This window comes from Metschnikowia bicuspidata (genome assembly GCF_001664035.1).
Source record: "Metschnikowia bicuspidata var. bicuspidata NRRL YB-4993 chromosome Unknown METBIscaffold_4, whole genome shotgun sequence".
In the NCBI taxonomy this organism is placed as follows: domain Eukaryota; kingdom Fungi; phylum Ascomycota; class Pichiomycetes; order Serinales; family Metschnikowiaceae; genus Metschnikowia; species Metschnikowia bicuspidata.
Window position 1 is genome coordinate 1,230,570 of NW_017387734.1, and position 16,767 is coordinate 1,247,336.

Here is a 16,767-nt window from a genome sequence, read left to right on the forward strand (position 1 = left end):
ACTCGCCAGGGCCGCCTGCACACAGGCGCGCTTCATCGCGGCCTCGCTCCATCTAACATGACAGAAAGCACCTTGTTTCTCTCGAATCTTCCCATAATGGTGCAAATCAACGAAGTCAAGGACACGCAGGGCAAGGAGTCCCGTACGGCAGCACACACGCACATCAAGGGCCTCGGCCTAGACGAGCACGGGCTCGCCAAGAAAATCGACGGCGGCTTCGTGGGCCAGGGCGAGGCACGTGAGGCTTGCGGCATCATTGTGGACTTGATCAAAACCAAGAAAATGAGCGGCAAGGCCATTTTGCTAGCGGGCGCGCCAGGCACGGGCAAGACGGCGTTGGCCTTGGCCATCTCGCAGGAGTTGGGGCCCAAGGTGCCGTTTTGCCCCATTGTCGGCAGCGAGTTGTATAGTGCCGAGGTCAAGAAAACCGCCGCGTTGATGGAGAACTTCCGCAAGGCCATCGGCTTGCGCATCAAGGAGACCAAGGAGGTGTACGAAGGCGAGGTCATCGAGTTGACGCCGGAGGAGGCCGAGAACCCGTTGGGCGGCTACGGCAAGACCATTTCACATGTCATTGTAGGCTTGAAGACCGCCAAGGGCACCAAGTCCTTGCGCTTGGACCCCAGCATATACGAGAGCATCCAGAAGGAGCGCGTGGTGGTGGGCGACGTCATCTATGTGGAGGCCAACACGGGCGCAGTCAAGCGCGTGGGCCGCTCGGACGCGTACGCCACGGAATTCGACTTGGAGGCCGAGGAATACGTGCCTTTGCCCAAGGGCGAGGTGCACAAAAAGAAGGAGATCGTGCAGGAGGTCACGTTGCACGACTTGGACGTGGCCAACGCCCGCCCGCAGGGCGGCCAGGACGTGCTTTCCATGATGGGCCAGTTGTTGAAGCCCAAGAAGACCGAGATCACCGACAAGTTGCGCACGGAAGTCAACAAGGTCGTGTCCAAGTACATCGACCAGGGCGTGGCCGAGTTGATTCCGGGCGTGTTGTTCATCGACGAGGTCAACATGTTGGACATCGAGATCTTCACCTACTTGAACCGCGCGTTGGAAAGCTCTATGGCGCCGATCGTGGTCTTGGCCTGCAACAGGGGCATGACCACCATCCGGGGCACGGACGACGCCACCAAGTACCCGCACGGCTGCCCGCCGGACTTGATTGACCGGCTTTTGATCGTCAAGACCTTGCCCTACAATCAGGACGAGATCAGGACGATCATTTCCAAGAGGGCCACGTTGGAGGGCTTGTTTGTGACGCCTGAGGCCTTGGGCCGCTTGTCGCACCACGGCGTCAACAGCTCCTTGCGGTACGCGTTGCAGTTGTTGGCGCCGGCCGGGATCTTGAGCAAAACGGCCAACCGCAGCGAGATTAACATCACGGACATCGAGGAGTGCGAGGTCTTGTTTTTGGACTCCTCCCGCTCGATGAAGGTCTTGGAGAGTACCAAGGGCTACCTTTGATCGGCGCGGACAAGGGCCTCGCCACACTCAACCAAGGGAAACCAGTAAATAAAAATTGAACGAACGAAGAATAGGCCCGCGTGGGGCGTCGTATTCCACCCTCGTTGTTTGTAGTTTTTTTCCGACTTCCTCTCCTTTCGTCCCTTCTCTTCCTCCCTCCTTTCCTCCCTCCTCTTCCTCCCTCCTCTTCCTCCCTCCTTTCCTCCCTCCGCTTACTCCCTCCTGTGTTTCCAGTTTTTTCCAATTAAAGCCTATTACACTATTACGTTTCTATCTTGCCCAAGTCCGAAACCTCGGCCAAGAACTCCTTGGCGGTCACGAGGTCCGTGCTTCCGTAAACAATGTTCTTGGCGGCTTTGTTTGGTTGCGCAGACCATTCGGTCAAATTGTGGTACTCCAAGTAGTTTCCACCGCCCACGACAAACACAACGGCGCTCTCGTATGATTGTCTCTTTGGCGGCTTCGAGTGGCCGCCTCGGGACTTTGGGTCTAGGTACAAGTAGTCGTCCGTTATCTGCACAGAGTTGGACGATGCATTGCCGGGCTCCACGATGGCCTCCACGATGTTAGTGATTGGAAGCGCCTTTTTCTCCGGTAACAACTTCTTCAAGCCTGAGGCTAAGGAACTGATGCCCTCAGAGATCCGGCCTTCGGTGAGCCCGTAGAGCTTAGACGAAAGTCCCGTAAATAAGGCCGAATTGTTCTCTGCAAGCGAGTGGCCGTTGCTGTTGGACTGCTCATTAAGTGTGATGTTTCTCGACAAATTGAGGATCTGCTTGAACTTTACAATGTACTTGAAGGCACTCATGTCGATCTCCGGGTACTTGGATGCGAAAATCTTCTCACAGTCTGCCACAAAGCTCTGCGGCAACTCCGTGAGCAACGTCAAGATCAAAAACGTTCTGAGCTTATCGGAGGAGTTGTCGCGCGCAGAGTCGGACTGCAAGAGCTCGAGAAACTCGCTCTGAACCTTCGGGTTGCTGTAGTTCTGCTCCACCTCGAAAAACTTGTCCAAGGAACGAGCCTCGAGCTCTTTCAATAGCGACGCGAGCACGTCCATGTGCATGTCCAACGTGGCCTTGCGAGCCGTCAACTCGGGCAACGCCTCCACCGCTTGCAGGATAAGGGAGGTGTCCGTGTTGGCGTTGGGATCAATGTCATTCAAGGACGAGATGCCGGTCCGCGCCGTGAGCTCCTGAGCGTCCTTCTTGTATGTGTTGAGCTCAATGTCCGCGTTCTCGACGACGTCGGGGAACGGCAACTGAGAGTTTTTGTTCCAGAAGAAGTCGCGTGGGTCCACGTCATAGCTTTTAATCTGCGGTTGGGCCAGGCTGTCCTGGTATTTAGACACGCGAATGGTGTTACGGCGCAACTCGAACACGTCACTGACCATGCATTGGTAGATCCACGAGTGCGAGAACATCGACGCAATGTCGATGTTCCGGTCCAAAAGAATCAACACGGGCCGCTGCTGGATCAGTTGAGAGGCCGCCGCCCGCGAATTCGCCACGTGGTCCCTCAACTTCATGTCTAATTGCGTAGCCACAAGTTCTGCAGGCCCGTTTTTCGGGCACCGGATGATGGGAACGGCGTCAATGGTGACTAGCGCAGCCAACAAGCCATCGGCTATCACGGTTGCTAGAGCGTTGATACCATCTTCCGATGTGGTCGGGCTATTGAATTGCGTGAAGATCCGCGGCAAGTCGAGCGAGAACAAGTTGGGCTCCGTGACGATGAAGTCCAAGTACTGGTCGTACACCTGCTTTATCTTGTGCCCCATGCCACACAAGGACACTTTCTTAGCAAAGTCCTCTAAGAGCTCGCGGCGGATGGCCAGCGTGAAGTTGACGTAGAACGACTCGTACTTTTCCTCCTGCAAGTCCTGGATGATCACCGACACGTTCTGTGGCGTGGGCTCCACGAAATATATGGCCGGCACATCGGGCAATGGCGCCCGTGTGGCAGAAAGGAGCGTGTGCACAGTCACGCCACACCTTAAAAGGTCGTTGACACGCAAAACCGACGAAATCACGGCCTGCGATTTGCGGTCCATCACGAGCACTTTCCACACGATTTCCTCGGCCTTGGACGCCAAAGTCAAGTCCGCCGCGCCGTCTTTGTTAAGGTGAAGCATGCGCTCCAACGCATCTGGGGGATGTTAGTAAATCAGGGAGGAAATGAGAATTCGAGGCACGGGAGGCTCGCGGGCCACTCAGTGAGGAAGCAATGTCCTATGCAGAAATGTGCTGATCGTTTCTGGGAGTCGCGCAGCTGTAAACTGACATACTGATTTGCCGCTGGCGCAAAAACAGGGGTTCGGAGGCCATGAGAGACGATCGTGGTTACTGCCCGCAGTGAAGCCATGTATCACGTTCGCGTAAAGGTGGAGCGAGCGGGGGTACGGGTGTTTCTCGCGGCTGGAGTATGTGCTGGAGACATATGAGGTGTACGGGTGTCCCTCTGCCGGCGCCCCGCTGTTCGTGCACTTTTCGGCGACTGAACATCTAGATCCCCGAATGTCGCGACAGGTGTTTGGCACCCCCTTTATTATTAGCCTTGCTCCGTGCGCGCGCCTGCAGCGTCACCGTACATCAGGTCGCCTTGAGCTCGGCGATTCCTGCCACGGAGGCATTCGTGGCTTTTGGCGCTGGTAAAAACTGCGGAATGACGAAGGCGTCAATGGGTTCACTTTTAACTCTTCTGATTCGGCAGTCCATTTCGGTAACAGAAACCAGAAAGGAAAATGCTTTTGAAGAGGAAATGCGGGCAGCGCAGAACACAACACGGGTACAAAACCGGAAAAGGAGACCAGGAACAAAACAGCAAAAAAACATAGATTTCTAAACAGGGGATGGAGGGGTCAAAACAAGCCAGAGCTGATGTGCTTCTACACGGCTGCCACTAGTGAAGTTCTTTGGATGGTTTGTTTAAATCCACGGGTTGTCTTGTATGTTCCCAAGATTTTGTGGACAGGCCGGCGGGAACTTCAAGGATATGCCAGACCCAAATGCTCGCATCCTTCTCTATCGTTCTGTCTTTTCTTTTTTTTTTTTCATTTTTCTGCCGTTTCGGTCTCCTCAGGTTCTGTGAATAGTTTTAGTTTCAACCCCCAGCTTCTCGAACAACCGCTCCCAGGGCAGAAGTGTAGTTGATCACCAAGGAAGTCTTTCAAAACGAAAGTATATTCCTGGCAAGCTTTCTTGTGATTGCTTGCACTTGCAGGAAAGCAGGGCGAGAAATTCTGCAGCCAAACTCTTGTTTTTGTTTGCACGCATGCTTGCTTTTGCAGGAGACATTTCCCTGGCCTTGGCCAGAAAGGAAAGAGCCCAGACACCCTTCCCCATACTATTTAGTAATGTGATGTCAAGTGCCAAATTTCTTGGCATGTGGCACGTGAGGCGTTTCTTGAATCCCGCCACTATTCTGAAAGGCACTCATGAAGCCTGGGGCTTGAATATTACGCTTGAGATCACCGAGGAAAATACGTCCGCCACTATTTCCACAAACGGTGATAGTATGCGTTTCTATGAACTGTCTACAATGCAAAATCTCCCGCGAGGAATCCGCGATAAGGCACCTGCGATTAAGTTTCAGCACATCTCTCATCAAAAAATCTTGGTGTGAAGGTTGACTGAGAAAGTTTGCAGCGCCCAGCCCAAATGTAAGTGAAGAAAAAAGTTAATTTTAAGAGGTGGTGCTTCGGACGACATTATTGTATACCGGCCATGTCTTATATAGCTACCCTTATCTCCAAATGCGGATAGCCAAACCGGGGTGTCGGTATTGTTTCGGCAAGGGAGGGTTCATACACTCCACGGCTCAGACCATTTGTTTTCTTCAAAAAAAAAAAAAAATTGAGCAGTCAGGAAAATAAATGAATATCAGAGATGCCAAGCATTGGCTTGCACGTGGCAGAACCGAACACCACTTTGAGGGGTACTCATAGTCACGAGCTTATCGGCCCCTCTCAGACCTTCGTAAAAGCAAACGATATGACGTATGCGACCTACATCAAAACGTTTTCAGAGGCTTGAAAAGCGCGGGTAATCAAGCATTGCGTTTCGTCGGGCGGGCCGCCGACAAACGGAATGTCTTCCTGCCCTTCGTGACTAGATACCCAATGAGACTAGCAGGTAAGTGGGCTGGAACGTGAGAAAGTACAATTATATGTATACATATTGTGACTATAAAACAGCTGATTGGCATCAAAGAAGTGAATGTATCAATAAAAAAAGAGACCGCCGTGACCTCATTCGGTTTATCCCGAGGTTACCGAGCTGCATCGGGAAGCGCGGCGAATGCGGCTCTGCACGCGAGACTTGCTGGAGGCAAGCAATGCGCTCCTCTGGGATCTCCCAGAAAATCGCAGCGCTTCTCGAGCGGACCGTAAACAGGCAGGAAAAAGGAAGCAAGACGTGATCCAGAACGTTCCCGCCAGGAACCGTCTCGGCGCCAAGGATGCGGCCAAGAGAAAGCCTTCAAAAAGCAACCCGCCCCACACAGTCGGTCACGGGAAAGTTTATTGTTTGCCCCATGCATGCCCAACGCTGGGGTGCGTTCTGCACGTGCGAGGTCAGCCATGCCACCAACAATGCAGTGTGTGGGCCAGGCTCGCCATGCGCACCGCGCTGCGCATGAAGTGATAATTTCGCACCTGTACACGGCGCGTCTGGTGCCTCAGAATGCTTGGTGCCACCCGCGCCCGGTCTCTCGCAAGCAGGCGCTGCATTAGTCGCTGCGATACTCAACAATGCCTCGTAGCACCTTGATCTTGCCGTAGACATCATGATCTATCATGTTCTCCTGGCTCTTCACTTCCTTAGGCTTGTTCTTGTGTTCTGTGCCCGGCTTGGGCCACACGCAATTTAATCGTAGTCTCTGGCACTCTGTGCACTGCGGGCGGGTCTCGCAGCAGCGCTTTTTTCTCTGGCGGCACGTGAGGCAGCCCATCCGCGACCGTTTAGTAGGCTTGTTTCCCGCCAGGCCCTGCAGTGAGTCCACCGCGGATGAAGCCGAGTCCCGCATCGATGCGGGGTCTGTCGCAGGGCTGCTCGCTGAAGACGCCTTCAGCATCCGTCTCTCGTAGTCTCCCTGCAGTTGCGGCTCGGGCATGCTGCCTGCGGGAGGATGCTTGGAACCGTGCGCGTCCCACTGGTCGCCAGGCACGTGATAGCTTCCGTAGTTATGTTGGTCTGTAGGCACCACGTGATACGGGTACATCGGCATCGGGGCGTATTGTCCAGGGGCCAACGGGGGCCCTCCCATGGGCGCCGCGGTCATGTACGCGGTTCTCATGGGCGGCGGGTATGGCTGCAGCTGCAGCTGCATCATTGGGCGAGGCACGGTTTCATCCGAGGGCACATCGTGTCCAGTGTGCGGCAGCGTTGCTGCAGGCCCCACATACGCAGACTTAGGGGGGCTGGCTGCACTCATGCCGCCGTTGTCCTGCTCGCCGGAGGGCGGCTGTCCGGGCACAAAAGGTCGTGTCTGCGGAGGCTGTACATACGCATACGTTTCGGGATGTTTGGCTGGGTTGTGCCACGTGTTGGGATTTCCAGGGGGAGGCTGGGAGTAGGCCCACGCCGGATTCTTCCACTTGCTCATGTTTGTTCGGTGTCTGAAAGTTAGTAAACGGTTTTGGTTTGGGATGAGCTTGTGACATCTGAGCGTGATTCCTGGCCGTGATACTGGGCGGGGTTTTGGCCTAGAAAGGAGTGAATATCCAAGCCCTCAAGCTCTACATGCTGGCGGCCCTGCTATCGGCCATGTGTCATTCCTGTAGCGTCGAAAACCAGGCGAATCTGTAAAAAATGCGCAAGACCTTCCTGATCTCGTGACTGATGCGGTGTCATTTTAGACCTCTTCACCGGGGAATAACAGCACGCACAATAAGCGGGCATGGTGTATTTTCTCACGCCAGGTGACACATGCCTAAACACACAAAGGCAGGTGCGTCGAAAGTCTTGGCCAATGCTTGGAAGCATCGGGGATCACGCGAGGTGAATCGTGGCTGGATCCGTGCCTAGCGGCAGACGAATTGGAGAGGTCTAACCTAACGACATAGCCGACAGGCACAGTGGGCATGTGCTGGAGAAGAAACGGGGTGAACATACCTGTTTATTGGGTGTTGTGACGTGGATGCATCGATCTGCCAGGCACTCGAATGTTTATTTGTCTGTTGTTATGATTCGGGCTGTGGACAACAGTTGGGTTCGGGCGGGCCTGCAGACGCACGTGGAGGACAAAAAAAAGAAAGGGAGGCCACAAGTTGTAAGGAGGCCGCAGATGAAGAAACGTGGGAGTGTCGAGGCGAGAAAAGAGAGGGTGTGGTGCAATATATAAAAAACAAGGGAAGTGCCACGCTAACCCCTCTTGTAAAGCTCGAACGATTTTTAGAAAAAAAAAAAGCCTACTGCAATTAAGCATGCATATTACTGCGGATTTCCTAACCGTACATAAAGGCGCCCAACTTTGAGAAAAGCGCACGACAATTCAAAGCCATGCATGTCGCGCAGCGAGTCTCTATTGATTTTTTTTCTCAAGTGCGTCATGAAGTGGTGTACCTGCACACCAGCTTTCCCCGTCCGACCTTTCTTCATTCGCGTACTTTTTTGCACAGAGTTTTTCCGCGGTGTTGCTTAAGCCCAAAGTTATTCCGCATTGTTTTGGCGCAAAGCACCCTCCGCAACCACCAACAGACATGGCGATGGGTATACATGAACGTGCCCTTTCTTTTCTCGCCCGCCTGTTTGGGCACCAGTGGAAACTCAAGCTTTTGTCAAATAGGAGAGTCTCAATTTTCGCGGAAGACGTCAAGAACGAGCCGTATCTGCATGTGCCACAGGAACTCAAACCCAAAGACGGTCATGCCCTCGCACCAAAAATCAGGCGTTTCGCGCCTATTCTGGACTGAGCATACCGACGCGAACGCTCAGTGGGGAAGAATGCAAAGCGCCGTTTGCTACTTCCGCACGAGCCGACATTTGCGTCTCCACACAACCCCTCGAATCTCAGAATATACCATGCCCTGCCTCAGGCTTAGTCACATGGCCATCGCATACGTCAAGTGAGCTGGGAGCAAAGCTCGAATAAGCTGGCGAAAGTCCTGGCATGCCGCGTGCAGGACATGTGCCCATCTGTAGTATTTGTTGTGGCTCACGGGACGCGGCACTCCTGGATGTCTCGCTGGGTGCAATGTATTTATAGCGAAAAGGAGAAATGCACCGAAACAGGCCATGGGTTCATTGTCAAGGCCGTGAAGGCGGCACCGAGAATTGCTTTTTTCGTCAACCGTTTTCCTGTGCCCTGCATGGTCGGCTTTTCACTGTCAAAGCCCTGTTGCCTTCCTGTCGGTCAAAAGAGGACATTTTAGGCCAAGAAAACATAATTATCTACTCGGACTTCGTAGGCGTGCAGCGTGCTACGGTGGGCCGCTCATCTGTCGTGGCACCAGCACGTGACGGGGTCGTTTTATAAAAGGCATATTCTCCCGTGTGGTGCAGTGAGTGCAGCTGCTTGTTGTTGAGCGTAATGAAGTCAGATCCAAACTAGTATACAGTGCTATGTAGCTCCCACGGTTCAGACGTGCAAGCCCACAGGGCGATCTTGGCCAGCCGTTCAGCCGGTTGCATGTATCTGACCCCTTGACCGGTGTGTTTCATGCCCGCCGTTCATGTCGAGCACCACCAGACGCGTGCTTGTGACTTGGCACCGCCACCAGACCCTTCCAGTCGGCGCCGGTGGATCGAGCCGCAAAGGGAATCGGAGTCGTCAAGCTTCCCTTACATCATGCCCGGCATGCCCTGCGGCATGCCCTGCGGCGCGCCCTGCGGCGCGCCTTGGCCCTGGCCCTTCAAAGACGATTTGCCGGCCTTCAAAAGCTCGTCGCAAAGCAACAAGTTGGAAGCGATGCCCGTGGCGGCCAGGATGGCATTTCTCACGACCCTGTAGGAGTCCCACACGCCCTCGAGGGCAGGATCCATGGGCTCGCCTGAAGCAAGGTCGATGCCCACCACGTGGTCGTCGATGATCTCGTCCTGGCACGCAGAGAGCGTCTCCAAGGAGTCGAGGCCCGCGTTCGTGCTCAACGTCTTGGGCACCACGAGGAGCGCCTCGGCAAACGCCTTGACGCCCGGCTTGCTGCGGCCCTTGAGGCTCTTGGAGGATAATAGGTGGTTGTTGCAGCTCATGTAGAAAGCGCCCGCGCCAGGCACGATGGACTCGTCCTTGATCACGTTGGCCACCGCGCGCAAGCCGTCTCTCACGGCGTCCTTGGTCTGCTGCAATACGTGGTTGGTCAGGCCCTTGATGAGGATGGTGGAGGCCTTCGCCTCCGCACACTCCGTGACGTACGTGAACTTGTCCTCCCCGATACTCTCCTCGTAGACGTAGCCAGCACGGCCCAAGATCGCGGGGGACAAGTCGTCCACGGAGTTCTGGGCCTCGCCGCCAACAATCAACTGCAACCTCTCCAAGTTCCGTCTCTTGGCCCTGCGCAACGCCAAGATGTTGTGCTTGGCCAACACGTCCAAGGACATGGGGTCGATGCCCTTCTGGTTGATGATGACAAAACCGGCGTCGCCGTTCAAGCCGCACACCTCGTTCTTCAAGTCCACGATCTTGCGCAACTTCTCGTCCACAAACCTCCTCTCCGAGGCCACCAACTTCTCGCGCTGGTCCGCGGACGAGTAGAAGAACCCGGAGTTGACCTCGGTCTTCTCGTACTCGAGCGACACGTTCAACGTCAACACAAACGCGTTGTGAACGCGGCGCGGCATGTCCGGGTGCCGTGCGCCGTGGTCCAAAACCAAGCCCTTGATCAAGCTGGTGTCCTGCGCCTTGCCGTGCTGCATGGTCATGATCTCCACCATGTGCAAGTCCAAGCTCTTGCTGTCCTCGCCCTGCACAGACAACACGCCGTCCGTGACGATGGGCGCCAACACGTCCGTCAACTCCGCCGTGACCTTGGTGGCCACGGAAGTACGCGCCACCTGGAGCAAAAACTCGCGGTCGTAGCTGAGCGGCCGCGTCTTGAACTCGTCCAAATGCCGCAACGCCGCCTCGCGCGCAAGCTCGAAGCCGTCCACCAACACACGCGGGTGCACGCCCTCGCTGATGAATCTTTCGGCCTGCTTCAACAACTCGCCCACCAATAACACCACGGTGGTGGTGCCGTCGCCGGTGATCTCGTCCTGCGCAGTGGCCGCACGGGCAATCATCACCGCCGTGGGGTGCTGGATCTGCATCTCCGTGAGCAACACCTTGCCGTCCTTGGTGAGTTTCAAGTTGCCGGATCCGTCCACTAGAAGCTTCAATGTGCCTTTGGGGCCCAAGTTGGACGCCAAAACTTGCTGCAAGCCCTGCGCCGCGGCAATGTTGACCTGGAGCGCCTGCGCGCGTCTCAAGGACTCGGCCTTGGGGTTCAAAAGCTGGATGGACGACGACATTGGGGGGGATTTCTGCGTGTCTAAGGGGCCGTAGTGGTGGCGGAGCACGAGGAAAAAATTGCTCCGGCGCGTTGGTGCGTCACGTGGTATGCACGTGACAGGCGTGTCACGTGACGCGCCTCCTGGCGGGTACACTTTTTGGTGTGTTGTGATTTCGTGATGTTGTGTTGTGTTGTTGTGTTGTGCTGTTGTGTTGTGCTGTTGTGTTGTGCTGTTGTGTTGTGCTGTTGTGTTGTGCTGTTGTGTTGTGCTGTTGTGTTGTGCTGTATTCTGTTTTTTGTCTTCTATTTTTTGCCCCCTGTTTTTCTTCTGTTTTTTGTCTTCTGTTTTCTGTCTTCTGTTTTTGTTTTTCGTGGTGTGTTCTCTCCTTTGTGTGCTTTTTTGTGTTCTTTTTTGTGTTCTTTTTTGTGCCCTCTTTTTGTGTTCTTTTTTGTGTCCTCTTTTTGTGCTATGTTTTGTACCCTCTTTTTGTGCTCTGTTTTTGTGTTCTCTTTTCCTATTTCTTGTGGTGTGTTCTGTCCGTTGTATGGGCCAGTCTATGGTTTCATGGGCAAATAGCGGGGTTCGTCGTTCCGCCGTTCAGCGAGTTGTACTTTTCTTCTTTTTTTGGTCTCAGACAGACTTCTGTTTGTATGGCCCGCCTTTGTGCCATTATCCGATCGGTGGAGGCAGCGACTCAGGATCTCCTCCGCTATAACTCACCCAGTTAAAAAACATTGTTTTTGAATGAAGGCAAGAAAAGCTTGTCTCGGTGATAATAACTCGGGATCCAAGCGCTTCGTACCAAAGAGCCGGGCGGCAAAGCCTCCGGTCAACACATAAAATAGAATAAGAGAGATTGAAACAAGGAGAATGAGAGAGATTGAGACAACGGGAACAAGAGAAAGGTTATACAGGCAGATTTAGTAAGGCAAGGTCAACAAACAGATGGTAAAAAATGAAAGGAACGCCCCATCTTATCTCTACGTAATGGGATTGATGATGAATCTTGATCCATGGAATTTTGTACCGCGTGAAACTCTACCGAAATGAATACCCAACTGACTCCAATTTGATCCGAAACTTTCTCGCACCCTATTGTCCGTACTGTTTCGTCTCCGCTTCTAACGTCTCTCACTTTTGTCTCCGCCTATAACATCTCCCACATTCGTGCCTCCAGTTCATAAAAGACCGCCACAGTGGCGCCGCAGCAGAACCACTGAAACACACGGTCACTTCCTCGGCCGCTGTCACTTCAACGAAAACATGCATGAATGTATTGAGCCAGACGAATCACCGTGGAACACAGCATCCAGAATTCAGTACCGGATACAGCTTTCCTGTTGTATTCCAAGTCTTCTGAGGCTGGCTGCTTTAACCACTCATGCTGTCTAAAACTTGGCTATTCTAGGGAATACTCATAGTAAAGGTTTCCCTCGTTTGTCGACCCTCTGGTGCGGGTTGCTTTGGATTCTCTTAACACAAAGACTTGACTCCATGGAATGTGAGCAAATCTTTGCGTGGTGCTTGTTTGATATTCCATATGCTTCAGGTGCTTGCTCACGAGAAAAGTCAAAATCGTCGTGTTTGACAGCACAAACTTTCTTGATGTAAAGGCCAGAGGTCTTATTTGGTCTGGCTCCTTTAATTTCATTCATCATCGATAAAGGTTTTAGCAGAGGAATCGGTTAAAACTTCAACAGACTAGCCGACTTCCCTGAGACAACTTGTCAAGTTCTTGGCTCTACCATTTTCTGGTGGGTCCATGTTGAATTTCGATTGGGATCATTTGTTTCTGCTTGAAACTCTGTATTTTAGAATATCCAGCTGACTCCAGTCTCATCCAAAACTCACTTACCCTCTCCCAGAAAAATGCGCTCCAGAAATCTTCTCACTGCTCCAACTATGCTATTTGAGCCCACCTGGCATGTTTCAGCACAGATGCGACTCAAACAATATAAATTGGCACAAACCTCCAGAAACCTCAATCCCTAAAAAAGGAATTAGCCCCAAAAACAAATCTTTCCTAGAAGAATGTCTTCTTGCACCTTCTTCCCAAACAATCCAAAATCATATCTCACCCGAACATAAAACTCATGCAGTGATCGTCTGGATGATCCCAAATCATTAACAGCTTTACTGAATGAAATACTCACTTGCAACTTTGTTTTTTTGGAAGACTCTTAAACAAAACATGATCGTGAGACGCACTCAAATAAGTCTACTTTTTAAAGTTTTCCTTGAGATACGAGTACATCAAAACTTCTCTTGACTTTTGGCCACAAGATCTAGATTAGCATTTCCGAAATCCCGACAAGCCTTGCACGTTGTTAATGGTTTCGCTGAGATCTTGAAACGTGAGCTCAACTGGAACGACGAAACTAGCGAGAAATAGGCTGAAGAGGCTAGAAAAGATATCGGGCAAATGGTAACTTTTTGTGAGAAATTCTATGTCACTAACTTCGATATTTACAAGATCGAGCTGGAAATGACATCCAATCATTGTAATACTGCTGGTTTTTGGGAGGCACACTGTGTCTCTTACTAGGGGCGACTCGTTGGTGCTGAGTTTCTGATTTTCATCAATGTTTATACCGGAGGGACCCAAAACTGCATGCGGCGTTCTTTCATACATAGCCGTCGATATGAGTTACTCAGAAACATGAAAAAGCACAGGGTTCAGGCCGGCAGGTCTGCGCAGGTCTCCAGGCCAAATCAAGACACGGGTCTTGATATGCGTCGGTTCCACTGATTTCTGTACTACAACTCTAAATGCTGCAGCAATGATACAATCTGATTACACGATACTGGTGCCATCGTCAAGACTACATTTTTTCTCCGCAGGGAAACGTACTTCCGCTGCTACACGTGTCTTTTTTGCCGTCTTACTTATTTTATATTTTTCCCCTCTCTCAAGTCAATCGGCGAATCTCTTTCGTGTGACTTTGAATCATGTGAGGTTTGACAGGAAGGACCATGCGTGGGCACAATTTCAGCGGCTCGAACATATAGGGGCGTAGAAGAAAAATACTGTAATCACCAATCCATGACCGACATGCGTGGAGCAAAAAAAGGAATTTTCCCCAAAACCAGGATAATATCCTCCGCATGCGACTGAAAAAGCAATTTAAGCCCTTCTGCGCACCGTGTCCTGTGTGGTGTCACGGTTTTACATTGTTTGTCTCTCCAATTTGCGCCTTTTTTCGGAAGCTCTAGAAGCAAATGTCGCTGGAAGACAATTTTTGAAAATAAAGTTATCTTTCAAGGAGTTGGAATCACATGGTTTAGCTTCTCTGTGATGTTCTTTATTCTTAGTAGTCTATTCAATATTTGTGCCAACTAAGATTCCCGCGTGTCGTCTTACCTTTGCGAACCTCCCTTTTTCACCGATAGTACATTCAAAAAGAAACAATCTTGCATCAACATGAGACAATTAAGGACTCAATGCGCATGGGATACAGAATTACTTGGCTTCTTTGACAGGATTTAAAGCAGTGATGCCAAATAGGAAAGGGAAAACTACAGTAAGGTTATTCGATCGATCCCAGTCAGACTGCAGTTGGAACACTAGAGAGACCTAACAACAGTAGCAAAAAACATGACGAGTGCTGCGGTCAAGAGCGTGCAAACAGTCAGAATTAATTCGATCGCGACTTGGTCTTTTCTTTCATTCAATACCTCTTCTTCTTCAGGAAGTATCTGGAATACTGGACGTCTCCCGAGTTACTTTATGTTCCGAGTTTGAGCAATTATTGGCCTCTAGTTACTCTGCACTCTCTCCCTTCCCATACATATATCAAGGAATTTCGAGCAAATTCAATGAGCGCTTGATCAACAATACAGTCTCATTCTGTACTTTCATTCGCTCTAGAAAATCCTGGTGTTTACAAATCCAACACTTGAGTATCTTGATGGTGTACAGAGCCAAGGGGCCCGCCACAAGCAAGACTCCTTGTGATGTAGACCGTAAGCACCACTGAGATTGGATTGTTTTCTGGTGTATCGATGTGGTTATCACTATGAAAAATCGATTCGGGAATCACTAGCAAAACAAAAAAGACTAGTACCCGAATTTGCAGCGGCGAATCTTTAGTTTTTGGATGTTAACATTCACGCTATGCCAATGAAAGAAATGTTTACTTGCGCTTTTTTGGAAGATTGTCATATGGGTCTTCAGAACTATATCATACTTTACAGAAAGCCCACACGGTGTCTCTCTGTGAATCATCCCTTGATACCTGTGGCTGCTTTTCAAAACAACTGTGAGAGCTAACGTTGGCTGTTTTTCAAAGGAAGATATTCGCTATGAATTTCCGTTTGAAAACCTTTATTCTCAAATGGTACAGCCCTGTGATCTAAATTTGATGAGAAGTGCATCTGATATAGATTTTATCAGCGTGTAAACATCTCTTAGTGAGCTGGATTTGTAATGCTTAAGGAAAGCCTCAAGCTTCTGGTTTTTTTTTCTGAGTTCAAGCTTAGATATACTAATCTCCCTATAAACAGTTTAAGCACACCTATGTCTGCTACTCGAGTTGGATCACCAAAGAGCCAAATTAAAGTACGTGGCAGCATGATTTAAACCATATTTACGTAATTTATCCTGATGTTAGGCTTTGAGAAGCCACTTATGAACTATTGTCCTACATTCCTCAAGCTTTTATACGAGCATTTTCAAGAGATTCCCAAATTGTGTATACATTTGTTTACTTTGCTACTAAAACCGCTGCTCAGTAAAAGGTGGCTTTCAATGACCAAGGGTAACAGGTCACTTTTCTTAATAAAATAGCCTTGCGAAGATAATGACTTTCTATTGCAAAAAGAAAGTCGTACTGTGAAGCATCGCAAAATCTGAGTATCCAAAGAAGGGTAACTTTATGTCCTTAAATTTCCAGCCAAGAAACACCATAGTACCAGAGGCAAATCTGACAAGCTTAGTTTTGTGGCCCTTTTGATCAAATTCGTTGCATGTAAAAATATGATAGTGATGCAAAACCGGGCAAGCGCACCTCCATATTATTCCCAAGAGTAAGGTTGTTTCATGCAAATGCTGCTCAAGTTTTCGAAGTGTTCCTTCTTATTTCAACGGCCTTGAACTTTAGGAATGGTCTAGATTGCAATGAAACTCCTGTATGAACAAAAATTTTCTTTGACTCGGACGCATGCTTCAAACCAATCCATACTTTTTGGAATAATATAGTCCGTCAACCAGATCCTATACGCGTCTTCATACATTTATTAGTCACAAAATAATAGCCAGCCAAGGACTCATATTTTTTTACGCTAACAGAGCATAAACTTCGAAATCTTTCGTTTCCAGAATATCGGATTTTTACGACTGGAGTGAAGGATAGGTGAAAGATTCCCCTCAACCTCACAAATATGAAATTTATGTGGCTCAACGCTCTTGGACTACTCTAATATGAGCTTACAGGAGTCATTCAGTGACTTTCAAGCTAAAACAGGCAAGCACCTGACAATGCTTACAATGTAGTAATGAAGTAATATTGCATGTTGTGTCACAATAAAGCATGGCCATTCTTGTAAAACGCAAAACTGTATACCCGAAGTTTTGCTCGTTGTTTTGCTATACCGCCTAATATATGTGAGAAAAAGATGAAATAGTTGTAGTATGGTCCTTTCTTTAAGAATTTTCTCATGCTGCCAGAAAAATATAGGCGCACATGCGGTCCATGTGGCTCGTTACGCAAATCCATCAAACAAAACCTTTGCACTTGAGTTTTTCAATGACACTCTGTAATAGTCAAAAAAAATTTCTAGGCTTTTCATGAGCTCATTTCATTAGTAACACTTCAGTCTTCTTTCATGAAGCACCATGTGTTACCATTCGGCCTCTCTCTCTCCCCCCCCC

At 50.4% G+C, this 16,767-nt stretch overlaps 5 protein-coding genes across 5 annotated transcripts in view; 2 read left to right on the top strand and 3 right to left on the bottom strand.

The window, feature by feature from the left end:
- The window catches only part of METBIDRAFT_32582 (RuvB family ATP-dependent DNA helicase pontin), a 1,585-nt gene extending 13 nt beyond the window's left edge, over positions 1–1,572 (top strand). Inside the window, exon 1 of the mRNA XM_018856090.1 lies at positions 1–1,572. This exon is cut by the window's left edge and continues 13 nt beyond it. Within this exon, the coding sequence (XP_018711124.1) occupies positions 97–1,470 (1,374 nt within the window). The 5' untranslated portion in view covers positions 1–96 and the 3' untranslated portion in view covers positions 1,471–1,572.
- A 160-nt stretch (positions 1,573–1,732) lies between these two features.
- METBIDRAFT_78939 (syntaxin-binding protein) lies at positions 1,733–3,604 on the bottom strand (the record flags this gene model as incomplete). Its single annotated transcript, XM_018858970.1, has 1 exon — positions 1,733–3,604. One exon carries the CDS (start codon positions 3,602–3,604, stop codon positions 1,733–1,735), a length of 1,872 nt encoding a protein of 623 aa, XP_018711125.1.
- Positions 3,605–6,204: 2,600 nt separating this feature from the next.
- On the bottom strand, positions 6,205–6,435 carry CZF1 (Zn(II)2Cys6 transcription factor CZRF1; the record flags this gene model as incomplete). The annotated part of the gene is made up of 1 exon (XM_018855271.1): positions 6,205–6,435. A coding segment is annotated over one exon (231 nt), but the record flags the coding sequence as incomplete, so codon positions are not given.
- A 1,340-nt stretch (positions 6,436–7,775) lies between these two features.
- Positions 7,776–8,895, top strand: METBIDRAFT_201371 (uncharacterized protein). The gene has a single exon (XM_018854937.1). It carries the CDS (start codon positions 7,971–7,973, stop codon positions 8,538–8,540), a length of 570 nt encoding a protein of 189 aa, XP_018711127.1. The 5' UTR covers positions 7,776–7,970; the 3' UTR covers positions 8,541–8,895.
- Positions 8,896–9,251: 356 nt separating this feature from the next.
- CCT6 (chaperonin-containing T-complex subunit) lies at positions 9,252–10,916 on the bottom strand (the record flags this gene model as incomplete). Its single annotated transcript, XM_018858971.1, has 1 exon — positions 9,252–10,916. The coding sequence occupies one exon, from the start codon at positions 10,914–10,916 to the stop codon at positions 9,252–9,254; it is 1,665 nt and encodes a 554-aa protein (XP_018711128.1).
- Between the last annotated feature and the right edge of the window lie 5,851 nt (positions 10,917–16,767).